Below are 15,589 nucleotides of genomic sequence, written 5' to 3'. Positions count from 1 at the left end.
ATACATGACTACTGGAAAAACCATAGCTTTGACTATCTGGGCCTTTGTCAGCAAAGTAATGTCTCTGCCCTGTAATACGCTAAATTTGTCAGTTTTTCTTCCAAGGAGCAAGTGTCTTAATTTCATGGCTGCAGTCACCATCTGCAGTGATTTTGGAGCCCAAGTAAATAAAGTCTGTCACTGTTTCCATTGTTTCTTATCTATTTGCCATGAAGTGAGGGGACCGGATGCCATAATTTCGTTTTTTGAATGCTGAGTTTTAAGCCAGTTTTTTCATTTTTCACTCTCGTCTTTCACTTTCATCAAGAGGCTTTTTAGTTCCTCTTTGCTTTCTGCCATAAGGGTGGTGTCATCTGCATATCTAAGGTTATTGATATTTCTCCTGGCAATCTTGATTCCAGCTTGTGCTTCATCCAGCCGTGCATTTCTCATGATGTACTCTGCATATGAGTTAAAAAAGCAGGGGAACAATATACAGCCTTGACATACTCCTTTCCCAATTTGGAACGAGTCCGTTGTTCCATGTCCAGTTCTAACCGCTGCTTCAGTTTAACCACTAGAAAAACTACACCAGGCAAACTGAAAGTACTAAAAAAAAAATCTACAATGAATTAAATATTGTTTTTGTTGTTTAGTCACTAAGTCATGTCCAGCTCTTTGTGACCCCATGGACTATAGCCCACCAGGCTGGATTTTTTTTTCAGGCAAGAATACTGGAGTGGGTTGCCATTTCCTTTTCCAAGGGATCTTCCCATGCCAGGGATCAAACCTACGTCCTCTGCATTGCAGGCAAGCTCTTTACCGCTGCGCCACCAGGGAAGCCCCAGTGACTCTGATACCAACCAAGAAAGCAAATAAGAAAATACCCAGAAAGTACAGTATCTCCCACCCCTGCAAAATGGTTCAGAGGTGACGTCACCATGACAACCTCCCAGGGGTTGCTGTGCAAGAGAGATCCCAAGAGAAGGGGGACAGAGGATGGCGGACATGTAACTCTGGGCACCGGTGCAATCAGATCCTGAGGCTCCAGCCCCACGTAGAGCCTGAGGTCAGCTGGCCTGCAACACCTCTCCGCTTCTTCTAGCCTTCCACTGGAAGAGGGTGTTTGGGACAGACCCTCGGGCTCTTTTAAAAGGAAATGGCTGGAGCTTCCCTGGTGGCTCTTTTAAAAGGAAATGGCTGGAGCTTCCCTGGTGGCTCAGTGGTAAGGAACCTGCCCGCCAGTGCAGGAGACACAGGTTCAATCCCTGATCCGGGAAGATCCCACAGGCCTGGGAGCAACTAAGCCCACGTGTCACAAGTACTGAGTCTATGCTCTAGAGCCCGTGCTCTGCAGCAGGAGAGGCCCATCAATGAGAAGCTTGCCCCGCAGCTAGAGAGTGGCCCCTACTCGCCAGAACTAGAGAAAACCCATGCAGCAACGATGACCCAGTGCAGCCCAAATAAATACATACAATTCGTTTTTAACTGGTTTTTTTTTTTTTTTATGAAGATGTCGCCAAAGGTGAAGAAGGAAGCCCCTGCCCCTCCTAAAGCCAAAGCCAAAATAAAGGCTTTGAAGACGAAAAAGGGGTATTGGAAGGTGTCCACAGCCCAAAAAAAAAAAAAAGAAGAAGATCTGGATGTCACCCACCTTTCGGCTGCCCAAAACACTTTGGCTCAGGAGGCGGCCCAAAGATCCTGGGAAGAGGGGCCCCAGGAGAAACAAACCTGACCACTGTGCCATCATCAGATCCCCCTTACCACCAAGTCAGCCGTGAGGAAAAGAGAACTCACTGTGGATGTCAGTGCCAGCAAGCACCTAATTAAACAGGCTGCGAAGCTCTGTGACGCTGACGTGGCTGAGGTCAATACTCTGATCAGGCCTGATAGGGAGAAGCAGCCCTACGTTCCACTGGCTCCTGATGCTTTGGATGTTGCCAACAAACTTAGGATCATCTAAACTGAGTCCAGCTGGCTAATTCCAAATATAAAAGTTTTCACTATGTTAACAAACAAACAAAAACAGCTTAACAAAAAGAAATGGGACTCCCCCCACACCATGCCCTTCCCATGACGGACCGTCTAGAAGGCAGCTTCCTCCTCGTAGAACCCCCGCCAGCACCCCCAAAAAACACATGCCATCCTCCCCATTTTGCAGATAAGGAAACTAAGTCCCAGAGTTAACAGACCACTTCCCAAGCTGGAAAAAAAGCGGACAGCAGCCCACAGCAGCAGAGGGGCCCCGGGGCCCGCTCTCTGGGTCCCTGCTGTCCCCACCGGCCTCCACATCAGCAGCGCTCTGACCGCAGTGTCTCCGGGGCACCCGCAGGGTGGACAGCCCGCTGCTTCCTGCACAAAAATGTCCCGGGCCCAGCAGAGGAAGGGGCTGGATGCAGCCCCCACTCCCATCAGAGCCTCCCCATTCTGAGGGCGTGTGGCCATCCCAGAGGCCTTGTAAGCCACAAATGTCCAGCTCCTACCAGGGCTTCTGTGATATCGAAGTCCACCAGGTCCACCTCCCAGGGTCCCTCACCCCACCAGAGGCCAGCACTGGCCCCCAGTCTGTCCCCCAGCCAAGCTTCCTTCACCATGGCCTCTCCCATCTCTGAAGCTAATGTGGTCATGTCCCCAGCCCAGCTTTAAACAGCCTCCGCTGTCCAAACCCCACGGGGACAATGGGCTCCGAGCCCGTGCCTGCTGGGAGAAGCACCCACGCAAGGTCAGCCCATCAGCGGGTGGACGGATGAGCAGATGTGCCCTGTCCACGCTATGCAAGGAGCAGAGCGCTGTCCCGCGCTGCAACGTGGACACCCCACGAGAGCATTCCGCTAATCGTGAAGCCAGAGGCAACAGGCAGCCCAGCCTGTGAGTCCCTGCAGATGAAGTATCCAGAGCAGGCAATGCCATAGAGACCTGGGGTAGGGGGATGGGAAGTTTAAAGGGTGCAGGGTTTTATTCTGGGCCGACGGAAATGTTTTGTATCTTGACAGAAGGGATGCTTGTATAGCACTGCGAATGTACCACAGAATTGTCTCCTTTAAAATGGTTAGTTTTATGTGACATGATTTTCACCTCAATTTAACAAGAGAGGAAAACAAAAAAAGATCAATTCAACACCTTTCCCCTGCGTTTCCTATCTCCCTCCCCCAGCTAAAGTCTCTGGAAGCTTCCAGTGCCTTCTGGACCACATCCAGACTCTGCAGCGTGATCTGGCCTCTTTCAGCAGAGACCACCGGGTCTCTGAGGACAGGGTCCTGGGACGGAGCCCACCTCCCCCAGAACTGCACAGTCAGCTGCTGTTTGCCTCCCTGTCAACCAGACAGCCTGACAGCGAAGGCCCGGGCCGCCTCCACCATTCTACCCCATCCTATCCCCAGCGCTTCAGCAGGTACCAACAGTAACAGCATCAATAAAAGAGATGATACAAGTGCCAGGCATGCGTCAACGCGCTGACCTACCGGGAGGAAGTTCCGTTATGCCCATTTTACAGAAGAGAAGACTGAGACGCATGAAGGTGGAGTCAGCTGCCCAAGCGCCCCCCACAGTCAAGGCTCAGCCCAGTTCACCACCACAATACCCTTCACCCAGTGCTGCCACAAAAAACAAGTCAGACAGTGGATGGGATGTTCAAGGTCCCACACAGGAGGAAAATCCAGACTGTGTGATAAGAGCTTCTAGACCTTCCAGGCCAGAAAGATCAAGAACCTTATTATCCAACAGGCACCACAGCTCTGCCACCAACAGTTCCTCCCCCAGCCAGGGACATGCAGAGGGTTTCACAGGCGGTATTTTACACTCCTGAGCAGGGGGAGGAAGCAGGTGAAGACATGGGATACACAGAAGCGAAGTAAGTTGTCCAAAGTCAAATAGCTACTGAGCTACTGACCAGTGGCACCAACCTCTTTGGTACCAGAAACCGATAGCATGGAAGACAATCTTTCCACAGACCTGGGGGGTGGGGGAAAGGTATGCTTTGGGGGTGATTCAAATGCTTTACATTTACTGGGCATTTTATTTCTATTATTATTATTGCATCAACTCCACCTCAGATTAACAGGTATTAGATCCCGGAGGTTGGGGACCCTCGCTCTAGACCCAAGGGGTCTGACCCCCGGGTCCCCCAACCTTAGCCCTGGCAAGCCCACGTGGCAGGACAGGAAGTCCTCACCTAACTACAGCCCCCACCACCACCCCGTGAGCAAATTCTGCTAAATGCCTGAGCAGTGACACAGCGCAGCTGAAATTAAACGGGTTCCAAATACAACGGCATGGCCACAGCAAATGCTGGGACGCGCGGGTAAACTGGGTAAATTCTTGGAACTGCACAGGAGGGTTACAGGCATGTGGGCCCCCGCTTTGGGAAGCAGAGGGTCCTGCCGGCAGCCTCTCCATGGACTCCCCATAGCACTTAGTTAACTCGATGCTCACCTGCAGGCCAGGCAGTGAGCATCTGCAGGCAGCACCCCACTCCCTCCCCTGGGGGTGGTCCTGGGGCCAGTGCAGTGGGGCCAAAAGGGAGAGACCCCGGCATGGAGCTGGGGCCGACCACTCCCAGCTCTAGGATCACTCCAACAAAGGCATTTCCTTGGGCTCACCCCTTCATATTGCAACAGGAAGCAATCAGGAAAAATAATTAGCTACCAACTTACTAGCTCCACTCTGGACTGTGGCATAAATCTAACACAGAAATCAGGGACATGACATGTCAAGAGCAGTCAAAATAGTTTCTGCAGAAAGTTCCCTCCCTCTCCTTCCATTTTAGGACCAGATTACCACATTAGCCAGGGCTCTACAAACCTCGTGTTGACATGCTTCCTTAATGTTAAAATAATCAACTCTATTTTTTGCCTCCTACACGACCGAGCTCCACAAATGTGATCCTTCTCCTTGGGGGCTCGAACCGCAGGACAGGCACTCCAGTCCAGCAACATCACCACCCCAAGGTCCAGGAAATCCGAAACTGCAACGCAGTGAAAAGCTACTCTGCTGGCAGAGAAACCCCACCTTTAAAACAAACATCTTCCCCCCCAACAAAAAAACCCTTTTGCCTCCGTGATCCAGGCATTTCCGGAAAGAGAAGCAGTAGTGTCGGCCTGAACTACCCAGATACTGTCATTGTTTTTTTGCTGGTATCAGACGGGGCCAAGAATGTAAACACTCCTGAGAGAGGAGAATTCAGCCTGAAACTGCCAAGGGTCTCCGGGGATCCGGTCTGGGAGGCAAGAGGACTTGAGGAATTACCCCTTCTCGCCCCCCCAAACCTCAGCGGAGGGGCCGCAGCCCCGGGAATGTGACCACAGAGCCAGGCCAGGACACCTCCCTGCAGTATCCTCGCTGGAAATATTCAGGGAGACAGCTGTTTGCCTTAAAGAGGCCCAGACAAAGGGACCCGAGGCCCCCCACCCCCAACTGCCACCAGCAGAAGAGCAGCCCAGGGCGCAGAGGACTCCCGCTCCGGGGTCCACTGGGCCAGCCACACTCCAGAAAAACAAAACACTCACGTCGGAAGAGAATGGTTTAGGTAGCGAGAGAGGCTTGCTTCAAAAACCACATGGCAATCTCCAAATTAAAAGAACATGTGTAGCTTTTCACAAGGCGCTTCGTTTCCTGAGTCCTCCTGACCTCAACTCCACCCCTTGGGAGACACCAACAGTTGGAAAGAAAGGTCCCCAGGCTCTGATCTCCCAAAGGGGGTGTGTGTATACAGCCAAGGCCCCCACGCCGCAGGCTGGGACCCCGTCACCCCGCGCGGCGGCCCCACGCAGCCGGGCCCCCCGGAGGTAGACACCCGCCGGGTGTCACGATTTGGGGGCCCCAGCGGCCCAGACGGGGGGTCCGAGTCGACCGGGCACACCTGGCAGGTGTGAGTCCGCTGGGAAAACGACAGCGACGCAGATGAAAGGGGCAGCGCCGCAGGCCAGGCCGCCCCGCGCGGGGTTCAGAACTTTCTCTGCGACTTAAATCAGTTCCCGGAGCTCGCAGGCCGGCCGCGCGGCCATCGGAAACAGGCTCGGGAAAAGAGTTCCCGACGCAGGGCGGCCAGGCCTGCCTCCGGGCCGAACGTCCCCGCTCCGTGCCTGCCCGCGGGGCCGGGGTCCCCACAGTGCCCGCACGGCCTCGCCCGGCCGGCTCCGGGCGAGCGCACTTCCGAGCGCGCCTCGGGGCCGGGGCAGGTGAGAACCCGCCCGCGCCGCACCTGGCGGGGTCGGCGGCGCCCGCGCGCCCTGCTCGCCGGCCCGGGACGCGCGGGACGGGGCCCGGCGTCCCCGGGAGGGGCCCGGGCGGGCGAGACAAAGGGCCCGCGCGCGGCCCCCGGGAGGCGGGCGCGGCGGGGGGCGGCGGGGCCCCGCGGCGCGCGCCCCAACTCGCCCCCAACTTGCAAAGTCGCTTCGGCGGCGGCGCGGCGCACTTGGCCGCGGGGCCAACCGAGTCGCCCGGACGCCCGGGCCATTGTCCCCCCGGCCCGCGCCCACCTACCCGCGGCGGGGGCCAGGCTGCAGCAGAGCGCGAGCAGCAGCAGCAGCGGCGGCGGCGGAGGAGCGGGAGACCGGGGCGGCGCCGCCTCCATGTTGTCCGGAGCCGGACGGGCCCGCGCCGCGCTCACTCGGGCTCCATGGCGCGGCTGCCGGGCTCCTCGCGCGGCTCCGGGCGCCTGCCGCCTCCCCCCTCGGGCGCCGCGGGCCAGGACGACGGGGGAGGAGGGAGGAGGCGCGGGAGCGGAAGCCGAGCCGCGTCTCCGCCCCCCGCCGCCGCCGCCGCCGCCGCCCTCCGCGCCCCCCGCTCCGGCCGCGCCCTCCTGCGGGCGCCCCCCGGAGCCGGCCCGCCGCGAGGCGACCGCAGTGCGCGGGGTCCCGGCGCCTCTGCCCGCGCCCCCTGCCCCTGGGGGCCGGGCGCCGGGGCTCCGCGGGGGTGCGGGGGCGGGCGCCCGGTTTGCACCCCGCGGGGCCTGGGGCCGGATCGAGCCCCGGAAGCAGGTGTGTCACCTGTTAAGAGCGGCCAGGACCGAGCTCTCCCGGTGGGGAAACTGAGGCACGGGACCGGGGTGTGCGAAAGGGGTTGCCCCAGGGCACGCGCGGTCAGGCGGTTTCAGGGCTGGAAGCCAGGGGCCCCGAGCCAGGTGCGCGCGCTTTCCGGCGACCGCAGCCACCCCAGCAGGGTCCTCCTCGGGGCGGGCCCCCGACACCTGTTCTCACCGGGGAGGGGGCGCGGGAAGGCGACCGCCAGGCGGGGCCGGGACAGGGACAGAAGCAGGTGATGGCGAGAGGTGGAAACTGCAGGGGAATCGGGGTAGGTTTGAGGTTGACTTTTAAACTGAACGTATACCCTCGACATTAACTAGGGTACGGAAGACTGAGCGGTAGACACGTTGTTTTTCCAAATATGCTTGTAGGCGGCCTCTAGGATGCAGACCTCACCTTTGATCATTCAACAAGCAGGCTCTGAACCACCCTTCCCCAGCCCCCACCCCCGCCCCCTGCCCACCTAAGCATCATGTTCGGCTACTGAACCCTTGGAGGTACAGGAAGGCCTGGCGAGGAGCACCACAAACTCGGGAACCCATAGGCCCAAATTCAAACTCTGGTTCTGCTGCTTCCTACAAGGTGTGCCCTTGTTGAAAGTGTGTGCTTCAGTCGTGGCCTACTCTTGATGATTCCCTGGACTGTAGCCCACCAAGCTCCTCTGTCCTTGGGATTTCCCAGGCAAGAATACTGGAGTGGGTTGCCATTTCCTCATACACAGGATCTTCCTGACCCATGGATCAAACCTGAGTCTCCTGGATCACAAACAGATTCTTTACCCTCTCTGAGCCATCAGGGAAGCCCAGGGGTGTGCCCTTGGGCAGGTCCAAATATAACCTCTCCAGGCCAGGGTTGGGGAGGGGGCGTTGGAATTCCTCCCCTTATAAAACAGTGAGAACACTTACCTTGCAGGTGCTGAGACAAGGATGGACAACTCACCAGAACAGCCCCGCCCATGGATACAGGCATTCTTCCTGTATTTGTGACAACTTTACAAAGCTGGTGCTCAGGCAGAATGTCTCTGTCCCCTAGGGTTTATATTCTAGGGAAGAAGACAAACAAAAACAAGAAGATAGATACATTTAAAACCAAAGCAAACAAACCAAAACACCACTAACAGACTCAGGAATGCCGTGAAGAATGAGGGTGTTGGGCTGCAATGCCTGGGAAGTAGGGCTGTCTGAGCTACCAACAGGGAGCAGTAGAAGAATCTGCCTGCCAAGGCAGGAGACGCGGCTTCAGTCTCTGGGTTGGGAAGATCCCTGGAGGAGGGCATGGCAATCCACTCCAGTATTCTTGCCTGGAGAATCCTATGGACAGAGGAGCCTCGCGGGCTCCAGTCCATGGGGTCGCACAGAGTTGGAGACGGTGAAGTGACTTAGTTCACGAGGGTCTTAACTGCTCTGTGACATGTGGGATCTTTAGTTGCACTGCGTGAACTCTTAGTTGCAGGATGGGGGTGGAGTTCCCTGACCAGAGATTGAACCCAGGCCTCCTGCCTTGGAGTGCAGATTCTTAACCACTGGACACCCAGGGAAGCCTCTGTGCTAGAGCTGTTTTTACCCCTGTTACCCACATAGCTTACTCCCTCACATCTTCAGCTCCTCAGCCAGACTCTCCCTGACCCTGCTTGGAGATTGCACACCACACCCCTTGCACCGCCCACCCTTGCCAGCACTTCCTGCTCCATTTCTCTGCTTAATTTTTCTCCTTTTCACTGACCAACATCTGACAGACTACTGTTTCCTTATCTTTCTTCCCTCCACAAGAATACACTTTCACTTGTTTTATTCCACGTGTATCCCCAGAGCCTACACCAGGGCCTGACACAGTAGGTGCTCAATAAATGTTTGTTGAATCACTGAGTGAACTGAAAAGGCCTGATTTATATTTATAGAAGGATCACTCTGGCTGCTGAGTAGGGACAGGACTGTTAGGATGAAAGAGAAGATGCTGGGGACTGGCCAGCAGTGGGTACCACAGTAGCACCCAGGAGAGATGGCAGCTTGGATAGGTGGGGGTGGGGGGCTCACAAGGAGCTGGATTCTGGGTGCTTTAGGAAGAGCTAATGGGACTCCCCAAAGGCGCTGGTTGTGGGAAGGAGGAGAAGGAGCCCCAGGGTGGCCCACCCTAGGGGCTCTGCTTATTCAGTCACTCGGTCCTGTCCCACTCTCTGCAACACCGTAGACTGCAGGTGGGACTCCAGGCTTCCGTGTCCTCCACCATCTCCTGCAGTTTGCTCAAACTCATGTCCATTGAGTTGGTGATGCCATCCAACCATCTCATCCTCTGTCACCCCTTCTCCTCCTGTCTTCAATCTTTCCCAGCATCAGAGTCCTTTCTAATGAGTCAGTTCTTTGCATCAGGTGGCCAAAGTATTGGAGCTTCAGCTTCAGCATCAGTCCTTCCAGTGAATATTCAGGGTTAATTTCGTTTAGGCTTGACTGGTTTGATCTCCTTGCAGTCCAAGGGACTCTCACAACGACCATGGTGGAGGGGTCACCAGAGACCACCTGTGGGGGACAGGACTGTGCCCCAGGTCTCAAAGCATCGGAGAGCCCAGGTTGCCTGACTCTGATCAGAGCTTCGAGGAAAGCTGTTTGAGAAGAACAATGAGATTGAATCACTGTTTGATTCTGCAGGATTCCAGCCTCACAAGGGCAGTCATTTTTAGACTCTTCACTAATGTAAGAAGCAACTGGAGAACGTGCTAAGCTTCCACTTCCCCAGAAGGCCGCATGTCACAGCTCATCACGCCACCCAGCTTTTCTTAGGCCTTGCGTTTGCAAGCGTTCACTCCCAATTCCTTGCTCAGATGCGAGTTCCATCGCAGTGAAGTAAGGGGGGCTCAGCACCTGTCAGATCTAATCGTTTCTGGGGACAGGGGCTCATTTGGGGTCCATTTAGGGCCCATCAGAGGATGACATTTCAGCCCGTTGACACTTGGGGGGAAAGTGCCTCTTTGGTTTCCCTCCTGAGCTGGAACATGCTGACTCTGGAAAGTTATTCTGGGCACACGAGCCCTCCCGCCTGGCAGGCCTGGCTGCTGTGGTCAGAGGTGTGCCCTGGGCTCCAGCATTTCCGGGCTCGGAGCCCCGAGCATTCTCCCAAGGCGTGCAGTGGGAACATCGTCATCTAACAGGCCATCCTTCCCAACCCCGAGGGCCTCTCCCCGCCATGACACCACTGCCCACCCTCAAAGAGGAGAAGAGAAGGCTTGGACCAGTGTTCTCTATGCTTTGAAGCCCTGTATTAACGTGACTCATGATTGACATGGGTCCACGACAGGGCGTGGGGATGGATTGCCAGGCACCCCTCTCGTGTAGGCACCACCTGCTTGCTCTTCTCCCTCCAGTAGTTTCCATCCACCCCTTAGATTTTGCAGCCCTGAGCCTCAGCCCTGCCTGGGGTTTGGCTTGCCTGTAACTCACATCCTGGCAAGGACGCCCTGGGAAGCCCCAGGAGCATCTGGTCCACTTGGCAGTTTTATTTTCACTGCAGCTGAAAGAGTCGACTTTCAAATTTCATCCTCCTTTTGAAGCATTTTAAAGACATCTGCAGTAGGTTGAATGTGCTCCGTCGCTAAGTCTTTGCAACCCCATGGACTGCAGTCCGCCACTGGAAAGTGACGTGAAAGTGAAAGCCACTGAGTCGTGTCCAACTCTTTGCTACGCTATGGACTGTAGTCCATGGAATTCTCCAGGCCAGAATACTGGAGTGGGTAGCCGATCCCTTCTCCAGGGGATCTGCCCGACCCAGCACTGGAGCGGGTTGCTATTTTCCCCTCCAGGGGATTTTCCCAACCCAGGGACTGGACCTGCATCCTTCTGCTTTGGTGGGCAGATTCTTTACCAGTGAGCCACCTGGGGACCCGTAAGCTGAATAGGTGTTGCTCAGTTGCTCAGTTGTGTCCAACTCTTTGGGACCCCATGGGCTGCAGCACCCCAGGCCTCCCTGTCCATCACCAACTCCCAGAGCTTGCTCAAACTCATGTCCATCAAGTCAGTGATGCCATCCAACCATCTCATCCTCTGTCACCCCTTCTCCTCCTGCCTTCAATCTTTTCCAGCATCAGAGCCGTTTCTAATGAGCTGGCTCTTCCCATCAGGTGGCCAAAATATTGTAGCTTCAGCTTCAGCATCAGTCCTTCCAATGAATATGCAGGACTGATTTCCTTTAGGATTGACTGGTTTGATCTCCTTACAATCCAAGGGACTCTCAAGAGTCTTCTCCAACATCACTGTTCAAAAGCATCAATTCTTCAATGTTCAGTCTTTTTTATGGTCCAACTCTCACATCTATACATGACTACCGGAAAAACCATAGCTTTGACTCGATGGACCTTTGTCAGCAAAGGAACGTCTCTGCTTTTTTAAAATGCTGTCTAGATTAGTCATAGCTTTTCTTCTAAGGAGCAAGCATCTTTTAATTTCATGGCTGCAGTCACCATCTGCAGTGACTTTGGAGCCCAAGAAAATAAAGTCTGTCACTATTTCCATTGTTTCCCCATCTATTTGCCATAAAGTGATGGTACCAGATGCCATGATCTTAGTTTTTTTAATACTAGTGTGTTAAATGTTAAATGTTTTTTTATGTTAAATAATATGTTAAATGTTAAATGATGCCATATCTTACTTTTTAGAAGTTGAATAGTGGTAAAGAATCTGCAATGCAGGAGATCATGGTTTGATTCCTGGATCGGGAAGATCCCCTGGAGAAGGGATAGGCTACCCACTCCAGTATTCTTGGGCTTCCCTGGTGGCTCAGACAGTAAAGAATCCGCCTGCAATGCGGGAGACCTGGGTTCGATCCCTGGGTTGGAGGAGAGCATGGCAACCCACTGCAGTATTCTTGCCTGGAGAATCCTCATGGACGGAGGAGCCTGGAGGACTACAACCCATGGAGTCACAAAGAGCCGGATGCGACTGAGCGACCAAGAACAAAAAATACACCCACACCCTCATCCTGGAACGCATGAATGTTAACTGATCTGGGGAAAGGGTCTTTGCAAATATAGTGAAGCATCTGAAGAGCAGGAGGTCATCTGGATTATCCCACGGGACCCTGAACCCAGTGACACCGTCTTAGAGCAGAAGAGACTGCTGTGCAAAGATGGAAGCACAGGGCAGAGGGATGAGGCCCCCAAAGGGACACCTGGAGCCTCCAGAAGCTGGAAGAGTCCTTCCCTAGAGCCTTTGGAGGGAGCCCAACATTGCCCATGCCTTGATTTCAGTCTTTCGGCCTCCAGACGTTGAGAGAAGACATTTCCGCTGTTTCAAGATTCGGTTGGTGGTGATTTGTCATGGCAGACACAGGAATCTATCACAGTCCCTAATCTTCATAAACTCATTTTACAGGGAAGGAAACTGAGGTCAAAGAGGTAAGGGCTTATCCAGGGATCACCTCCGATTTATTCTGTACAATAATAGCAGAGGTCAGTGGTCACAGCAGACGCTGTGTGGCCTGTGAAGCCTGAACTGTTTATGATCCAGCCACTTACAGATGTGTTCGCCCACTCTTGCTCTAGGTGGCCCTATGGCAATACCTATCCTAGAAAAAATAGAGCAGGGCAAGAGGGACAAGAGGTAAGGAAGGCTTCACTAGGATAGTGAACATTTGTGCAGGGACCTGGAAGTCCTGTGCACAGGCCCTGAGGCACAGTGAAGGGCCTGAGCGGCTGAAGCAGAGAGACAGCCAAGGTCAGAGGGGAGCAGAGGGACCTACCTGGCGGTCCAGTAGCTAAGACTCCGTGTTCCAAATGCAGTGGGCCTGGGTTCGATCCCTGGTCAGAGAACTAGATCCCAGATGCTGCAACTAAGAGTTCGCATATTGCAACTAAGACCCAAGGCAACCAAGTAAATAATTTTTTATTTATTTATTTATTTTTTTAAAGAGCAGGCCATCTCTGCAGGGTCCTGAGAGCCACCTCCTCCAAGTGAGCTGGGGGACAATCAGAGGGCCAGGAACAAAGGGAGCCTGAGATTTGATTTCCATGTTGCGGACTCTCTCTGCTCCTGTATGGGGCGGGAGAGGGGCCCAGGAGGCCAGCTGGGGGCCTGCCCTTCACTATGATATCAGTGTTAGTGACAGAGTGTGAGTCCTGCCTTGAGCTCATCTAGCCGAGATCCTAGCAGACTTCCCAGTGGAGGAGCAGAGTGGCCAGGACCCAGGCTTTGGGGAGGAGGGCTGGGCTGGGCTTAGAAACATGGGAATCTTCAGCATCTGAGGCTGTGATCCTGGAGGAGCAGTTATGAAGAAGGAGGTTCAGGGGCTGAGCGTTTGGGGCCCTCCAAGCTCAGAGGTGAGGAGCACCAGGAGACAGCAGCTCCCCGGAGCCAGGGAGGACGCCGAGTGGAGGGGAAGGGCCCCGTGTGGCCGCCAGACACTGGGACGGGCGCGGACACGTGTCCACGGGGCCCGGGGCGGCCATTCATCCTTGACCTTGAGGAGCTGTTTGGAATCACGAAGTCGCTCGCACACACCCGTCTTATGTTGAGAGCTGCATACACCACGGGGCCTTAGCTAAACACACGGGAGTTCAGGGTGAGGTGGAGACCTTCCCCAGCAGCTGGATGGAGCCCTGGGCAGCTGCCGCACCTCTCTGGTTGCTCTCATGGGCAGTAAATCCTCAGGTCCCTTCTAGTCCCAGGGGCCGCGTCCGCTTAAGAATCACAACTCTAGTTCTGGTTTAATGATCAAAACGAAGGTTTATTCCCAGTCACGGCTTCTCCCCTCCTCCAGCTCCACTGGGCTTCGAGCAGCCGCGGAACCACAGCAGGGGAGGCCAGCTGGGCCTCTGCCGTCCTCCTCTGGGAGGGAGGGCGGGAGGGGACTGGGACCCTCCAGGATCGGGGGATTCCGAGTGCAGATCTCTCTTTCAGGCTCTCTTCAGGGCCTTCGGTATTTCTTGGATGGTTCCTGACCCCCCAGGGAGCATACCTTTGCCCAGTCATCCGGAAAACACGGCCACTGGTCCAGTTCCACGGCCAGCTGGGCAGCAACAGGGATGACCTTGGCCTTTAATGCATCCAGCGTGGAGCAAGCAGCAGGAGATACCTGTTTGCCTGGGTCCTTGAAGCCCCTCTTGCCAGTCTCGGGATGAAAGGCACTCTCTCCTACTCTCAACGTGGGCCGGGAACTAACTGGGGTGATCAACCAGCTCGAACTGGTTGGAGGTCCTGGAACTGAGAGGTCCTCAGGATGCAGAGCTTTCAGAGCTAAAACTGGGCGAGTCAAGGCCAACAGCAGCCAGTGGGTCACCCTTGGGTTGGTGGAATCAGGTTTCCCTCTGCGGGACCCTCACCCTAGGCACGTGGGGTGCCAGGACACAGGCCCAAGGCAGGCCCAGTTCCATGCCTGCCACTTAAAATTATAAGTCACTGTCAACACATCTGTGCCATTGTTTTTTTTTTTTTTTTTAAGTGGAGGGATATTTTGGATAAAAAGAGACAACAGAGAGATCCTGGTGGATCATTTCATGCTTGTAAAAATAACTCTGATGATATTAAGAATTATGAGTGTTTTTTAAAGAGGAAACAAAAGTCTTCTGTTTATGTGAGAGAATGTTCTTAGACCTCTTTCAAACTGTTTAATGGAGACACATCATACTGTCTGTGACATACTTTCGATATTTTTGTTTTTGGCAAATGTGGCAAAACCTTAAAGCGTTTTGAACCTAGATAATAAAATTATGGGTGGTAACCATAAAAAAATAATGTTATAAATCAGCCCACAGACTGGAATAAAGAGTGTGGCTTCCCTCTTTATTTGTTGGCTGGACAAATACACAGTCGCGACAGCAGGTAGGGAGTGCCAGGCAGAACTTTTTGGACTCTTCTGTGTAGGAGCCAGGTGTCAGGAGACCCAGCCCAGGACCTCTCTGGACTTTGGCCCCAGGGCGAGGTCTGCGGCGGGAGGTGGGGTCTGGGAGAGGTGCCCATACTGCCTGGACTGGGCCCTGTGCTGGGGTGAGGTGGGGGGTGGGGGTCGCCAGGGGTCCCCACGGGTCACCAGTGGGGAATGGGCAAGCTGGAGGGGCAGAGTGGGCCCCTCTGAAGCTTGGAGACCCAAGCGAGAGGGCACTTACTGTTCTGTTTTAGACCTTCAATATCTGACAGAATGGGCTTCCGGTAAAGAAACTGCCTGCAATGCAGGAGACACGGGTTCGATCCCTGGGTCAGGAAGATCCCCTGGAGGAGGGCATGGCAACCCACTCCAGTATTCTTGCCAAGAAAATCCCACGACAGAGGAGCCTGGCAGACTACAGTCCATGGGGTCACAAAGAATCAGATACGACTGAACAACAGCACGCACCAGCGTCAGAATGGAGGCAGGAAGTCCCATCTTAACTGCCCCCTTGGAGACTGGAGAGAGAGGTCAGCGCTTGCAGGAGGTCAGGCAGCTGGACAGTGGCCAGGCCGGGATGGGGACCTGTCTCCAGGCTCTGCCCCTGCCAGGCTAACCCCCGCCTGAAGCGACCACCTCCCCTTCCCCGGGTCCTGGCCCCTGCAGGGACCGCTCGGGTCTGGCCACAGGCCAGTTCAAGCTGCTCAGTCTGCAAACACCGGCAAGAGTCTCCCTTCTTAAGA

General features: G+C 54.9%; 1 protein-coding gene across 2 annotated transcripts in view; it reads right to left on the bottom strand.

The window, feature by feature from the left end:
• Window positions 1-6,675, bottom strand: part of LRP5 (LDL receptor related protein 5) — a 122,486-nt gene extending 115,811 nt beyond the window's left edge. Inside the window, exon 1 of one of the 2 annotated variants that reach the window (XM_018043250.1) lies at window positions 6,460-6,675. In XM_018043250.1, the coding sequence (XP_017898739.1) occupies window positions 6,460-6,550 (91 nt within the window). In that variant the 5' untranslated portion in view covers window positions 6,551-6,675. The remainder of the gene's footprint in view (window positions 1-6,459) is intronic. The other variant, XM_018043251.1, reaches the window with a different exon arrangement.

This window comes from Capra hircus, chromosome 29, assembly GCF_001704415.2.
Source record: "Capra hircus breed San Clemente chromosome 29, ASM170441v1, whole genome shotgun sequence".
In the NCBI taxonomy this organism is placed as follows: Eukaryota; Metazoa; Chordata; class Mammalia; order Artiodactyla; family Bovidae; genus Capra; species Capra hircus.
This window is presented reverse-complemented; position numbering and strand designations above follow the sequence as displayed.